The sequence below is a fragment of the Delphinus delphis genome, chromosome 1 (genome assembly GCF_949987515.2).
Source record: "Delphinus delphis chromosome 1, mDelDel1.2, whole genome shotgun sequence".
Classification (NCBI taxonomy): domain Eukaryota; kingdom Metazoa; phylum Chordata; class Mammalia; order Artiodactyla; family Delphinidae; genus Delphinus; species Delphinus delphis.
In genome coordinates, this window is record NC_082683.1 from 37347354 (window position 1) to 37362879 (window position 15526).

General features: G+C 40.4%; 1 protein-coding gene across 3 annotated transcripts in view; it reads right to left on the bottom strand.

The window, feature by feature from the left end:
* The window catches only part of GPBP1L1 (GC-rich promoter binding protein 1 like 1), a 56918-nt gene that overhangs the window by 7763 nt on the left and 33629 nt on the right, over positions 1–15526 (bottom strand). For all 3 annotated transcript variants that reach the window (XM_060021389.1, XM_060021382.1, XM_060021376.1), the window contains exons 6-7: positions 6669–6741; positions 4988–5181 (exon numbers count right to left, since the gene is read on the bottom strand). In XM_060021389.1, the coding sequence (XP_059877372.1) occupies positions 4988–5181; positions 6669–6741 (267 nt within the window). The remainder of the gene's footprint in view (positions 1–4987; positions 5182–6668; positions 6742–15526) is intronic.

The following is a 15526-nucleotide window of genomic DNA, read 5'->3' on the forward strand; positions in this document are numbered from 1 at the left end:
AGTCTTACTTCTCCCCACCACTTCCCAACTACCAGCCATCCACTTGTCTTTTCCCAGACATGGCATGTTTTGCCTCCTTTTTTTATTTTATTTTATTTATTTTTGGCTGTGCTGCGTCTTCATTGCTGCGTGTGGTCTTTCTCTAGTTGCGGTGAGCGGCGGCTACTCTTCCGTGCAGTGTGTGGGCTTCTCACTGCGGTGGCTTCTCCTGTTACAGAGCATGGGCTCTAGGCATGCGAGTTTCAGTAGCTGTGGCACATGCAGGCTCAGTAGTTGTGGCTCGCAGGCTCTAGAGTGCAGGCTCAGTAGTTCTGGCGCACAGGCTTTGTTGCTCTGTGGCATGTGGGATCTTCCTGGACCAGGGCTTGAACCCGTGTCCCCTGCATTGGCAGGCGGATTCTTAACCACTGTGCACCAAGGAAGCCGCCCTCCCCCCGCTTTTTTGGTAACAAAGCGCTCCTCTGCCTGGAATGCCCCACCTACTTCCTCCCTAACAAACTCCAACTGTTTTTTTTTTCTTCTGGCTGCTCTGGGTCTTCGTTGCGGCGTGCAGGCTTCTCTCTAGTTGCTGCGCGTGGGCTTAGTTGCCCTGTGGCATGTGGGATCTTAGTTCCCCGACCATGGATCAAACCCACATCCCCTGCATTGGAAGGCGGATTCCCAACCACTGGACCACCAGGGAAGTCCGTCTCCTACTGTTTTAAAACTACCATTTGTTGACTAGTTTAGGATATGTCAGTACTATATTCCAAGTACTTCGAGTGGCATGAAGTCTGACTCTAAAACCAGAATTCTCATCCTCCTCTCTCCTTTTTATGCTTCAAGATGGGAAGCATTCTGGGGCAGTGGAAAGAGCCCTAGTTGAAGTTAGACAAACCTTGTTTTAGAGTCCCAAACTCCATAATTTTATTAGCAATGTAACCTCATATATTACATAATTTTCTACATCCTAGGATTAAGGTAACTGTTATATGTAAAAGGCCTAGTGAATGTCCTGGAACATAGTAAGATGGCAACGAATAGTAGTTCTCTTTCCTTTGCCACTTCAAAACCCAGTTCAGGGCTTCCCTGGTGGCGCAGTGGTTGAGAGTCCGCCTGCCGATGCAGGGGACACGGGTTCGTGCCCCGGTCTGGGAGGATCCCACGTGCTGCGGAGCGGCTGGGCCCGTGGGCCATGGCCGCTGAGCCTGCGCGTCCGGTGCCTGTGCTCCGCAACGGGAGAGGCCCGCGTACCGCAAAAAAAAAAAAAAAAAAAAAAAAAAAAAAAAAAAAAACCAGTTCAAATATGACCTCATCTGTAAAGGCTCTGAGGACCCTCTCCAGGCAGGGCAGTACAATTATTTTTTATATGTGTCTCTTCACTAGACAGCAACTCTTTGAGATTATTTTTCTGACTCTAGTGGCATATAGCTTTTAAATACACAAATATTCGATGTTTAATAACTGTTGAACGCGTAGAGAAAATGAATGAATGGATAAATCCACACCTGCCTACTAGTTATCTCATCTCTGCCTTCCTCTAACATCTCACATTCAAGGGTCCCAGAACCACTCTCATCAACTTTTCCTGAAAACTCTTTCTCTCTTCTCTAACTTCAGTGAAATGGTTCCACAGTTATCCCAGTTTCCTGGGGATGAATGCTCAGTGTCCTGTTTTCCTCCTCTGATTTGCTTCCCACTGTGTGCCATCACCACCTCCCTTCTCTGCTCACTTGCATCATCCCTGTTCAGGCTTCACTACCTTTTGCAAGGATAGTTAACAGCAGACTTTAGTTTTCTTATTTTCATTCTATCCTCAACTCAGTTCTACACAACAGGGCTAAACTGATCTTAAGCTCTGTGTTATGACTTTTATCCTTGTCACTTCTTCTTCCCCAAAAGACTTCTAAGATCCGTGAGGATATGAGTTTGTCTCACTCATTATTTTTTATTTTTATTTTTTTGCGGTACATGGGCCTCTCACTGTTGTGGCTTCTCCCGTTGCGGAGCACAGGCTCCGGACACACAGGCTCAGCGGCCATGGCTCACGGGCCCAGCCGCTCCGCGGCATGTGGGATCTTCCTGGACCGGGGCTCAAACCCGTGTCCCCTGCATCGGTAGGCGGACTCTCAACCACTGAGCCACCAGGGAAGCCCTGTCTCACTCATTATTATACTCTTCTGCTGTTGCCTAACAGAATGCTTGCAGACATTTCACATGAAGTTAACACTTACGAAAACTTTATAAACTCTAAAGGAATGGAACAAACAAAAGGTATGCTGCCATGCTGATAATAATAGCTACCATTTATTACCACTTACAAGTACCTCATTTACTCCTCAAAAAACCCTTAAAAGACAGGCACTACTACCTCCACTTTACATGATGAAATTGAGATTCATAATGTTAGAAACTTGTCCAAGGTTGTATCACAAAGAAGGAGCAAAGTGTCATCTGTCTACTTCAAAGCCCTGCAGTTAATTTCCATGCCACAGTTTCTTTCTTTTTTTTTTTTTGCGGCACGCGGGCCTCTCACTGTTGTGGCCTCTCCTGTTGCGGAGCACAGGCTCCGGACGCGCAGGCTCAGTGGCCATGGCTCATGGGCCCAGCCGCTCTGCGGCCTGTGGGATCTTCCTGGACTGGGGCACGAACCCGTGTCCCCTGCATTGGCAGACTCTCAACCACTGAGCCACCAGGGAAGACCCAGTTTCTTTCTTTATAGGAGTTGCTCTCTTGACTGAATTCATATTCTTTTCCTTCTACATCAGAGGAACAAGTATCCTAAACCCCTTTCAAAAATAATTCCATTTGTCAATCAGTTTATTCCCATTCATTTCTTCTTGGGCCATGATCCTTTAATGACCTTTCAAGTATATTTCAAGTTGTCCCCAGTCACTTCTTCCTACAGATTTTCTTCACCCTTTCACTTAACTTTACCACCACCTATATTCTGTTTCCTTTTACTGTCAAGTCTCAAAGGTGCCACTACTTCCACTTCCACTCACATAATTCCAGAATCCTCTGAAATCTTGTTTTTCAGCCTTACACTACTCTCCTAAAACCTCAACTCAAAGGTCACCAAAAACTTTCCAACTGCTAAGGTCCAAATCCCCTCTGTTATTTCCCTCAACCTATTGGCAGCAATTGACAAGTGCTGACAACGCCAGCTGCCATCTTAAATTCACCCACCCAGAAGTGTGATAGCATACGATTTTTTCTATGTCTGAGTTACAATTTCTTAATCCTGTTGACTATGTTGTTATTTTCCTAATATTTATGAAATATTAAGTATTTCCCCAAGTCTTATTGTCCCATTCTTTACTCTTCTTCTATCCTCTTTCCCTCAGAGATCTTATCTACACTGAAAGCTTCATTAACACTAGGATAATGACCCTCAGTCCTGGTATTTTTCCAGTGCTACCAGGTAATCAGAATGGTTCATTCCGTATCCCTCATATATGCCCAGTGTTTTCTATTTTCAGAACATTTTATTTAACCACCTCTTCTAACCTGTAATACTCTCCAGACTTTCCCTGACTATCCAAATCTGGACCATCCTCCAAAGATCTGTTCAAATTAGTTTTTCAGTAAAATTTCCCTTGATGGTCATAGTCTAAGCTGATCCTTGCTCCTCTGAACTGTGTAAATAAATAAAGTGTTTAATTAATTTAGTTATTCCAAATCTGTTTAAGATTTGTTTTTAGAATTTGTTATTTTATTTCATACACAATCACATGACCTTATATTGTTATATCTTGTCATCCCTATTAGACTTTTAGCCCATGGAGGGTGAGGACCAATGTTGTACTTTGTGTTGCTCTTAAGTACCAAACAAGTGCTTGCACACACAGAAAAGTGAATTAATGCTCACTGTTTTTTCTCTCAATAACACAGTAAATTTAATTGTTTCCTTACAGTGGCTGGAATTCATTCAAGCAATTATTGTGTGCTTTTGTGAGGGTGCTAGGGATACAAATATGAAAAAGACCTGAAGCCTTTAAGGAGATTACAACCAAATGAAGAAATAGATGCAATAAATATTGTGATTAGAGACAGAGTGCTATTCAATCAGATACAAGGCTTAATTAGATCTTTAGATGTATGTGATAGAAAAGGATTCAGAGAGTATGACATAAACACACAGGAAAATCTCCCAGGTAAGAAAACAAAGGGCAGTAAAAGACAGATTAGGCTTAGGCTATATAGAATTATACACACCAGTGCTCATGAGTCTGGACACTGTATTATAACATCAGGGGTTGCTAAGTCATGACCCTTGGGCCAAAACTGGCCTGAGGCCTATTTTTGTATGGCCCATGAGCTAATAATGTTTTTTACATTTTTAAATGGTTGGAAAAAAAAAGAAAAGAAAAAGAATATATTACAAAAAGACCATATGTCATATGTGACCAACAAAGCCTAAAATATCTATCATCTGACCCTTTACAGATAAAGTTTACCAACCCCTGCTATACAGATGGTTTGGAATCACTTAAGGGACTTAATGCGAGGGGATGTGATATATTCAAACTGTTTTAGGATAATCATTCTGGCAGTTCTGTGTAAGATAAAATACAGAGAAATGAGGAAATAGAAGGGTACACTACAACAGTAAATGTGAGATGACAAGGGCATATCATAGAGGAAAAAACTGATGGGGATTTTATATAACTGCTTGGGAGAGGGGAATGAGTAAGAAAGAGGAAGAAAGCAGCAGCCATGATACTCAGCTACGTGACCAGATGAATGTTGGTGTTATTAATGAAAACAGCAAATCAAGAGAAGCAGGTTTATGAGATGAAGCTAATGAGTATGAGAGGCCTACTAAAAATGTAGTTGGCAGCAGAAGAGAGTTTGGAGACAGTAAAATACTATACATAGAACTTAATGGCACCAAATGAATATCTGGTGAGTGACTCAACAGGAAAAAATAAATTTACTAAATTTTTTTCTTATTTATTCTCCCACCTCTGCTGTATAAGGTTCTTACACTGATTCCAAATCATACCTTGGATGGAGGTGGTACAGGCTTAGGAACCAGGTTCTTATAGACACTTGGAACCATGGTTGACAATTTGTTTCCATTTGCATGGTGAGATCCTGGTGAGGTGAATGCAGCAGAGAAGGCAGCAGCAGGATCTTCTTTGGAAACTTTTTTGATGACTAGCATTTTGGAGGGCTGCTTGGCACTAGGTGGGTTTTCTGTGAAATACAATAGTGGAGAGACAAAAGAATGTCAAACCTATTGGTTAACACGAAGCATAGTTCAAACAAAGGCCTCACTTTGTACAAAGAGCTGACAGTTGAGACTAAGTGACAAACATTTCCTGGTATGCACTTAACAGATACTCTCAAAAGTGACACTTACCCAGGAACTGTAGGAAAAAAGGCAACATAAGAAAACACTTGATTCTAAATTCATAATCAACCAAAAAGCCCAAAGATGTTAGGAGTCTTTCAGGGGTACAGCATGTCTCATGCACGGTGTGATCACTCAGGCATAGACCAAACAAGAATATATATCCAAGGATAGCTACTCCTGTCAGCATGAGAACACAGAGAGATGAGGAAACTGGAGAAAGGAGTCTGCTATGGGACCTTCTGATGAGGCAAACTGGAGCAAAGCTATACATTAACAAAGGGGAAATGGAACAGCAATTGCCCTTAATCCTGTAACTCAAGATCCAAACCCAGTATTTAGATACACTAAAGCCTTCCTAATAAGATGCCTGGCTACTGAACATATCTAATGTAGGAACTAGGAGAGTACAATTTGTAAATGCCAAAGATCCCAATGCCACAGGATCAGGTTTGGTTTGAAATACACTGATTTTTCTACTAACTTTTTTTTTTTTTTTTTGGTGGTACGCGGGCCTCTCGCTGTTGTGGTCTCTCCCGTTGCGGAGCACAGGCTCCGGACGCGCAGGCTCAGCGGCCATGGCTCACGGGCCCAGCCGCTCCGCGGCATGTGGGATCTTCCCGGTCCGGGGCACGAACCCATGTCCCCTGCATCGGCAGGCGGACTCTCAACCACTGTGCCACCAGGGAAGCCCTCTACTAACTTTTTATAAGGCTAGTTATTAGGAACATATATATATAAATGTGTGCATTTATAGGTTTCCCCCTGCCCTATACAACAGACATCATTGATAATTGCCAAAAACAAAAACAACACCCCACTCAGCTAACGGAACCTGGTTGAACAAAATGTTCTCTGGGACGTGGTATTATTTAGCCTTTCAAAGAACACTTTAGAAGAGTATTTAGTAATATGAAAGAATGGTTAGAATACAGTTGTCTACCAAATATTAAGGAGACAACTATAATACATTAAAATTCAATTTAATTGTTATAAGCAAATTAGCAACATTAAAAATTACTTCTAAAAAAATTACTTCTTAGGAGCATATTATATTATTCTCCCTTTGCTTAAAATCTGCTTTCAAATTCAGGGCTCTACAAGCTCTCAATTGTCTGTATTCTGACTCTACTACCATTACATCTCAATGGTATTTTGGGGGGCAGAGTAAGAGCTAGGCAGAGTTAGTTACCATGTGCAAATGGATGAGAAGAGAAACCAGAGATAAAGAAACAAACGAATAAAAAAACAGATAAAGAATGTTTTCTCCTCTCCCTGCTAATAAGAAAAATTTAAAGTTGTGCCTTTAAAAATGGCAAAATCTACCTACCCCACACTCCAGAAGGGGTCCCAATAGGTCTGCATGGCTGATTCTGTTTGCCAGCTTCTGGATTCAAAGAAGGCTAGGAAAAAAGGGGTATTAATGGTTGATATAGAAAACTAATCATTTCAGCACTTTTTGCAAAGTAGCATTCACCATGGAACCTATCAAATACTGATAACTATATATCAGCAGCACTCTAACACTGTATTCAGAATTAACAAATAAACAGACGACGTTGAAATGCAAAATCAATCTCAGGCTCTCTTGGCTTTCATTTCCTTTAATATGAGAGGATAAAAAAATTTTCTTTAAATAAACAGAGTAAGTGTGCAAGTTCTCATCTTCCTGTAGGATATGTATGCCAACTAAGGAGGCACAGAAAGCTGAATGAACAAGAAAGTGAATCACTTTTCTCAGATTTAAGGAGCATAATCTGGTCAGTGAAATGTGAGTATTCATAGCATTTCTAATGAGACTGCTTTAGGGCAGAGGCACACCATGTGCTAGGAATACAAAGGCAATTAAGAAGAATCCTTATCCCCACAAGGGTCAGTCTTACTACAAAGATAAACTTGTAGACCAGTAAGTATAATAAAAGGTTATGGGGGGACTTCCCTGGCAGTCCAGTGGTTAAGACCTCACCTTCCAATGCAGGGGGCGCAGGTCTGATCCCTGGTCAGGGAGCTAAGATCCCACATGCCTCACGGCCAAAAAGCCAAAACATAAAACAGAAGCAATATTGTAACAAATTCAATAAAGACTTCAAAAATGGTCCACATCAAAAAAAAAAAAAATTATAGGGACTATGATAAAAATTCACATTAGGGAAGAAGGAGTACTAAGGAAGGAATAGTCAATTCCACTAGAAAGAGAAGTGCTATCAGAAAAGGTTTCATTAGAGGAGACTAAGAAGAATCCTTAATGATGAATTCCAAAGCTGGAAAACGGGTGATTCCAGGAACAGAATGCTGAATGAACACCAAGACAGGAAAAACATGAAAAAGAGATCTGCAAATAGTTCAGCATTAGTGCTAGGGAATGAGAGGGCCTTTCTTTGGGGAAAGAGATGTCTGGCAAAGTAGGTAAGAGCCAGACTGTGGAGTATTTTTAAGGGAGATTGAATTTTATTCTTTAGGGATGGGAATCCATCTCTCATGCAGAGTTAACATGATCCAACCATTAGTTTACAAGTCTGGTAGCAGCTTGAAGGATGTATTTCAGGGCTATAAACAACTAGGAGACTATTAGGAGACCAGTTTCCTAGTACAGGAAAGTATGAAGGCGACAGGAGTAGAGGAAGAGATGATGGGAAGGATCGAGAAGTGTTAAGAGTCACAGACTCAACTTAATAACGAATTGTATGGGGTTGTGAAGATGACACTGGTGCCCAAACCCAAACTTTACAATCTGGTACAGAGTAGGAAAATGGCTTTTCAGCACAAATGACCACGGGACATTAAACAAGAAATAGAAAGAGGCACAGAATCGACTGCAGAGCTTCTGAATCAAAACCTCCAGAAGTGGGGCCCCAGCAGGTGTATATTTTCAACCTGTCAAGAGGAGACCCACTAGCATAGAGCAAGCACAGATACAATCTGAACTATTAATTCAGTATACAAATGGACAAATCAGACAGAATATGGACAGGTAAATACACTCTTCTGGATGGAATAGTAAAGGCAAAAGGAGTCTAGATGAATAAAGTATGACAGAGTAAAAAATCCTTGGCTCACATTTTCTTTGCTTGAGTATTCTAATTGTTACACCATTGACTTGTATTATAAACCTTTGTTGTCAAATTGTGTCTGATTTTCTTTCTTTTATAAGTGACTTGTTCTTTATGTCTGGATGTCCGAAGGATATTCTTCTTCTAAGTGTTGGCTGTTCTGGCTGTCCTTTCAATTTGTAGTTTCAAGTCTTACTGTATTTCATGAAATTATTCTTGAATTATACTTTTTAGCACCTAAGCTATTCATGTTTGTTATTTTATATTATTATTATATTATTTTTTGCAGGGAAGATCTTTTGGATTTTTTTTTTGCCAAATTTCTGTATCTTTTTTTTTTCAATTCTTAATTTTAATCTATTTGTTTTTTCTTCATTTAAAAAGCTTCCTTTGTCTAATTCTTGAAAAACACTAGTGTTTATTGTCTTGTGCTCCTTCTTATTTAGTCTTCATTTTTCTGAAATCTTTTATTACTTCTTTCCCAAGTTCTAGCACTGTGAAATTTTCTGGTTATGTCGTTCTTGTACCATTTGCTTATGGTTCTTATCCGTTTTGTGCACGTCTTACAGGTGTAATTTGCATTGCCTGTAGAAACGTTACTCTGTTCCTTATTCTCTTGATCCTATTATGTTGCTTATTTTTATGTGATCAATTTTTGTGAATGTGGATCAAGATAGCTTTCTAACATCACACTTTATAACTCTCTTCTGTTGTCTTCATGAAGTGCTCAAAAAGATGGCACACTTTCTTTGATGTCCCGGCTCACCTCCTCCTCCCCATGCCTTGTACCTGAACCTTCTCTTCCCTTTGTCTCTACTGTCTCTGTCCCTGCAGCTCAGTCTGGATTCTATTTCCAACAGTTTTGTCCTCAGTGAGGGGCTTTGTTCTGGATGGGAATATTGGCTAGTTAGTATTAAATGTGATAGAACTCTGTGTTGAACTTTATTGCCTCTTGGTTCCAAAGTCATCCTTTCTGCTTGCTCTGTGTAAATGAATCTGGGCACTTTAAAAACTTTCCCTTTGTTAATTTGCTGGCATGTTAATTTTGTCAGTAGAGCTCAAGGAGAGACTTTTGCTTCTTGTTCCTGTGTGCTTACTCAGCAGGTTCCTGCAGCACTCTGCTCCTGCTAAGCCAGGTTCTAAAGTACAAGTGAGCGCTGACTTGAGTGGTTTTGTAGCAGTGACATATCCCATGAACAGCTTTACGAGGTACTCTAGAGGGCAGATTTTCAGCATGTTCCCTGGAGAAGCACCTTAGCAACTGCTCTGCCATTCAGTGAGCCACAGCTAAGCCCTTTCCGATAAGGTTTGGATCTCAGTCCTGGGGTGGTGATGGGGCAACAGGGGACTCTTCCTTGGGCACTCTGTCTTAGCCCAAGGGTTAGTGGCTGCTCCTTGTATCTGCCAATTCTTTATAGTTTTTTAGAACTCTATATTCTTTATAAGTTCTTTATATTCTTTAGGGTTCTCTTTACTATTTACTAGCCAATCACTCATTACCCCATCCTGTTACAGTTAATAATTCTTTATATTAACCTTCCTTGTTCGAATTATTGTGTGATTTCTCTCTGCTGATTGGTCCAGTCAGACCCTTTACACCTTATCCCAGAACATCTCTGTATTTACTAGTTTTGGGAATATGGAAAACCACTCCTAATTTCTAGCTGCTCTTCTCAAATGTTCTCTAAGCTTTCTAGAACAATTACTGGCTCTTCTGGAAACCCTAGGGTTGTAAGATGCCCTGTTGCTTCCTTCAATTTCTCCTGCACAACTGCTAACACAATACTAGTCAGGTTTTATAGCTTTTAGTGGTTTGTCTCTATGTTGTGATACTTCACTTTATTTTGGTGTAGATGACATCCATGGATTTTTTGAGTATAATTAAAAAAAAAATCTATCTTCTATCTACCTACCTACCTATTTACCTAATCTATCTTTTATTTGGCTGTGTTGGGTCTTAATTGTGGCAAGTGGGATCTTTTGTTGTGGCTCAGAGGCTCTTCGATGCAGTGTGCGGGCTTCTCTCTAGTTGTGGTGTGCGGGCTCCAGAGCATGCGGGCTCTCTAGGTGTGGCGCTCGGGCTTAGTTGCCCTGCAGCATGCGGCATCTTAGTTCCCTGACCAGGGATCGAACTGGCGTCCCCTGCATTGCAAGACTGATTCTTAACCACTGGACCACCAGGGAAGTCCCTGTCCATGGATTTTTTTGGTTCTTCAATCCTAGTTGCTTTGTGTTCTTTCTTAACTTATTCCTTAATTTCAGACTTACAAAATAATTGCAAATATAATACAAAGAATTCCTGTATATTGTGCATCTACAGTCTCATGTCAACATTTTACCACATTTTTTCCACAATTCTCTGTAAATATATATTTTTCCTGAACTATCTGCAGGTTGAAGAACTTGAAGGATATTCTCTTACATAATCATAGTACAATTATAAAAATCAGGAAATTAACATTAATAAATACTATTATCTAATCTACAACTCTTATTCAAACTGTAACACTGATACTTTTACAGGAAAACAAAGTTTAAAATCACTGTTTTTCCCTCATCCAGTATCCAGTCTAGGTTTACATGTTGTCTTTAATTGTCCTATCTCTTTAGTCTTCTTTAACCTGGAACTTTTCCCACCATGACCATAACTTTTTTTTTTTTTGCGGTACATGGGCCTCTCACTGTTGTGCTCTCACTCTCCCGTCGCGGAGCACAGGCTCCGGATGCGCAGGCTCCGGATGCGCAGGCTCAGTGGCCATGGCTCATGGGCCCAGCCGCTCCGCGGAATGTGGGATCTTCCCGGACCGGGGCATGAACCCGTGTACCCCGCATCAGCAGGCGGACTCTCAACCACTGTGCCACCACGGAAGCCCCGACCATAACTTTTTAAAAGAGTACTCAGCCTAGTTCTTTTGTAGAATCTTTTAAAATTCTTTTATAGAAACCTCAATTTGAGTTTGTGTGATTTTTCCTCATGGTTAGATTCAGGTTATGAATTTTTGGAGGGCACTCCTCAGTGAATCACATCAGGAGGCTTGTGTTATGTTTGTTCCATGACCGGTGACATAAATCTATTTTTTAATCAAACAACATTTACACACAATGAAATGCACCAAGTATACCATTCCATGAGTTTTGAAAAATACTTATACCCCCCCAAATCTATAAAGATAAAGCTACTTTCTACAACTGGAAAGTTTCCTAATGCCCTTCCCCAATCTCCACTCCACACAGGCAACCACTGTTTTTCTTACCATAGATTATTTGCCTATTCTAGAATGTCATATAAATGGAATCATACAGTATGTACCTTATTGTGTAAAGCTTCACTGAGATTCATCATGTTGTTTTATCAGTCATTCTTTTTTATTACTGCATAAGTAGCCCATTACATGATTATACCACAATTTTTCTATTCCTGTTTTGATAGACATTTAAATTATTTCCTGGGAATTCCCTGGCGGTCCAGTGGTTAGGACTCTGTGCTTTCACTGCTGAGGGCTTGGGTTCAATCTCTGGTCAGGGAACTAAGATCCCACAAGCCACACAGCACAGCAGCAAAAAAAAAAAAAAAAAAAAAAAAAAAAAAAAAAAATCCCAGTTTTGTGTTACTATGAATAAAATTACAATAAATGTACACAGATTTTCATTTCTCTTTAGCAAATACCTAGAAATGGAAGTACTGGGTCACAGGGTAAAGTTTATGCTTAGTTTTATAAGAAACTGTCAGACCTTCCTTTTCATAAAATGGTTGTACTACTACACACTCCTGCTAACAATGTATGAGACTTCCACGTGCTCAAAAATGTCACCAAATTTAGTATTTTCAGACTTTTAAATATTAGCTATCCTGGTGGGTGTGCAGCAGTATCTCATAGTGGTCTTAATTTGAATTTCCACATTTCCCTTATGATTAATGACACTGACCATTTTTTTCATGTGCCTACTGGCCATTCATCTATCTTCCTTTGTGAAGCATCTGTTCAAATCTTGTTTATGTTTTTAAAAAAACTGAGTTGTAGGAGTTATTCACATTATGGGAACAGGCCCCTTTTCAAATCTATGTTCTGCAAATATTTTCTCTGAGTCTGCGAAATAAGCAGAAGTTTTAAATTTTGATGAAGCCTGATTTATCAATGTTTTCCCCTTTATGGTTATTGCTCCCTGGGTCCAAAGAAATCTTTTTATTTTTTTTTAACCCCCTATGTGAGAAAGATATTCTCCTAAGTTTTCTTAGTTTCAGGCCTTACATTTAGGTCTGTAATTCATCTCAAATTCATTTTTTTGTATGCTAGGTGGTAGGGGTAGAGAAGATACACACACACACACACACACACACACACCCCTATATCTATAGATATAGTTCCAGCACAGTTTGTTAAAAACACATTTCTGGGCTTCCCTGGTGGCGCAGTGGTTGAGAGTCTGCCTGCCGATGCAGGGGACATGGGTTTGTGCCCCGGTCAGGGAAGATCCCACATGCCACGGAGCGGGCTCGCTGAGCCTATGCTCTGCAATGGGAGAGGCCACAACAGTGAGAGGCCCACGTACTGCAAAAACAACAAAAAAAACACATTTCTTTCTGCATGCCTCCCAGAGTGGCCATTTTTAAAAAATAAATAAAAAAAAATAAAAAATATTAAAAACCCTGGACTTCCCTGGTTGGTACAGTGGCTAAGACACCACACTCCCAATGCAGGGGGCCCAGGTTCGATCCCTGGTCAGGGAACTAGATCCCACATGCCACAACTAAGAGTTCACATACCGCAACTAAAAAGATCGTGCGTGCAGCAACTAAAGATCCCACGCGCCGCAACTAAGACCCGGCAAAGCCAAATAAAAAACAAAAAACAACTCTGTCATGCTAAATGTTTTGCATACATCATTTAACATATATGATCTTTTTTAAAAAAAATTAATTTATTTATTTATCTTTGGCTGTGTTGGGTCTTTGTTGTTGCGCATGGGCTTTCTCTAGTTGTGGCGAGCAGGGGCTACTCTTCATTGCGCTTGTGGGCTTCTCATTTCAGTGGCTTCTCTTGTTGCGGAGCATGGGTTCTAGGCTCACGGGCTTCAGTAGTTGTGGCACACAGGCTTAATAGTTGTGACACATGGGCCTAGTTGCTCCGCGGCATGTGGGATCTTCCCAGACCAGGGATCGAACCTGTGTCCCCCACACTGGCAGGTGGATTCCCAACCACTGCGCCACCAGGAAGTCCCAACATATGTGATCTTTATTCCTTACTACAATGTTGCAAGGTAGACATTACCATCCAACAACTCAGGGGAAATTAGGGTTATTACTTGTCCAAGGTACAAATATAGGACTGTTAATTACATTAAACTAATACTATTTTAAAACAAAAAATAACTTTCTAATTATACAATGTAGAGTATGGGGAAAAAACAAGAAACATAGAAAACCTACTGTAAACAATTAGGTCCTCAAATACCTTTTGTTATTTTTGACTAACTACTCTTTCTTGATAAACCCCATTCTTTTTCAACCAATCACTTCTTAATCTCCCTTACTGCTATTCCACAGGTTCTGCTCTAAGCTTCCTCTCTGAATATATTACTTTCCTTGGGTGATTCTGTCCAACCATAAACCTCAACTACTATCTCTATTTCCATGTGCACACCTCCGGTTGATCTCACCCATCTCTTTGGTACCAAGACGTCTTTATCTTCTATCCTCCAATTCTGCTCCTCCTGTTTTTCCTTTTCAAATTACTTACTTATTATTCATCAATTCCCTTTGGATAAAAATCTTATTTTTGACCCTTACTTCTCTAGTTACAATGCCATGGTTCCTATCCTTTAGATTTATCTCCAAAACAAGATCTTTAACAACCTAAATGTCTGTCAACAGGAAAATGGATAAATAAACCTAGTATATTCACACCACAGAATATTTACTATACAGCAGTGAGAAAGATATAGAGCAGGGTTTCCCAACCATGGCACTACTGACATTTTGGGCTGGTTCTTTGTTATGGGGCTGTCCTGTGCATTGCAGGAAGTTTAGCAACATCTCTGATATCTACATACTAGATGCTAATAGCACTATCCCCAGGTGTGACAACCAAAATTTCTCTAGATATTGCCAAATGTGCTCTGAAGGAGGCAAACTTGCTCCTGGATTGAGAACCACTGATCTAGAGCCCTATGTATCAATACAGACAAATCTCAAACAATTTTAAGCAAATAAAAGAGAACTACAATATGACAGTATTCATATAAAGATCAAAATCAGGCAAAATGATATTACAGATTGTCTACAGATACATTCATATAGTAAAAATTTATCAAAACATACATGAGGATGATAAAACATTAAAATCAAAATGGTGATTACCTCTAGGGGAACGTTAGGAGAATATGATTAGGGAAGCTTTAACTGTATCTATGATATCTTGCCTCTTTTGTAAAAGAATGGTATAGAGCATATTGGGCAAAATGTCAATATTTCACAAAGCTAGGTTGTGTGTGTACTTGACGGTTTTCTCCAGACTTTTATGTACACTCAGAATATTTCATAAAAGCATAAACACAAGGCTTCCCCAGTGGTGCAGTGATTGGGAGTCCACCTGCCAATGCAGGGGACATGGGTTCGAGCCCTGTTCTGGGAAGATCCCACATGCCGCGGAGCAGCTAAGCCGGTGCACCACAACCAGTGAGTCTGCGCTCTCGAGCCTGCGAGCCACAACTACTGAAGCCCGTGCGCCTAGAGCCTGTGTTCTGCAACAAGAGAAGCCACCGCAACAAGAAGCCTGTGCACTGCAACAAAGAGTAGGCCCCGCTCTCTGCAACTAGAGAAAGCCCGTGCGCAGCAACAAGCACCCAACTTAGCCATAAATAAATAAAAATTTTTTTAAAGCATAAACACAAAATAAACTTGCCCTTAATGACCTTGTTCAGGTTTGACGTGACAGCAAACTTCCCTTTAGATCACTTAGCAGGTGGATAATGCTGCCTTAACATTTTTCTTTCCATTGTCAATTAATTTCCCACTGGGAATGACACAGAACTGATAACTTATAAGTTTACTGAATAAATAATCCACGTTATAATTTAGTGTTGTAGTCATTTTTCGACTACTGAGTACTTAGGACATTCTGGACAAATATTTAATATA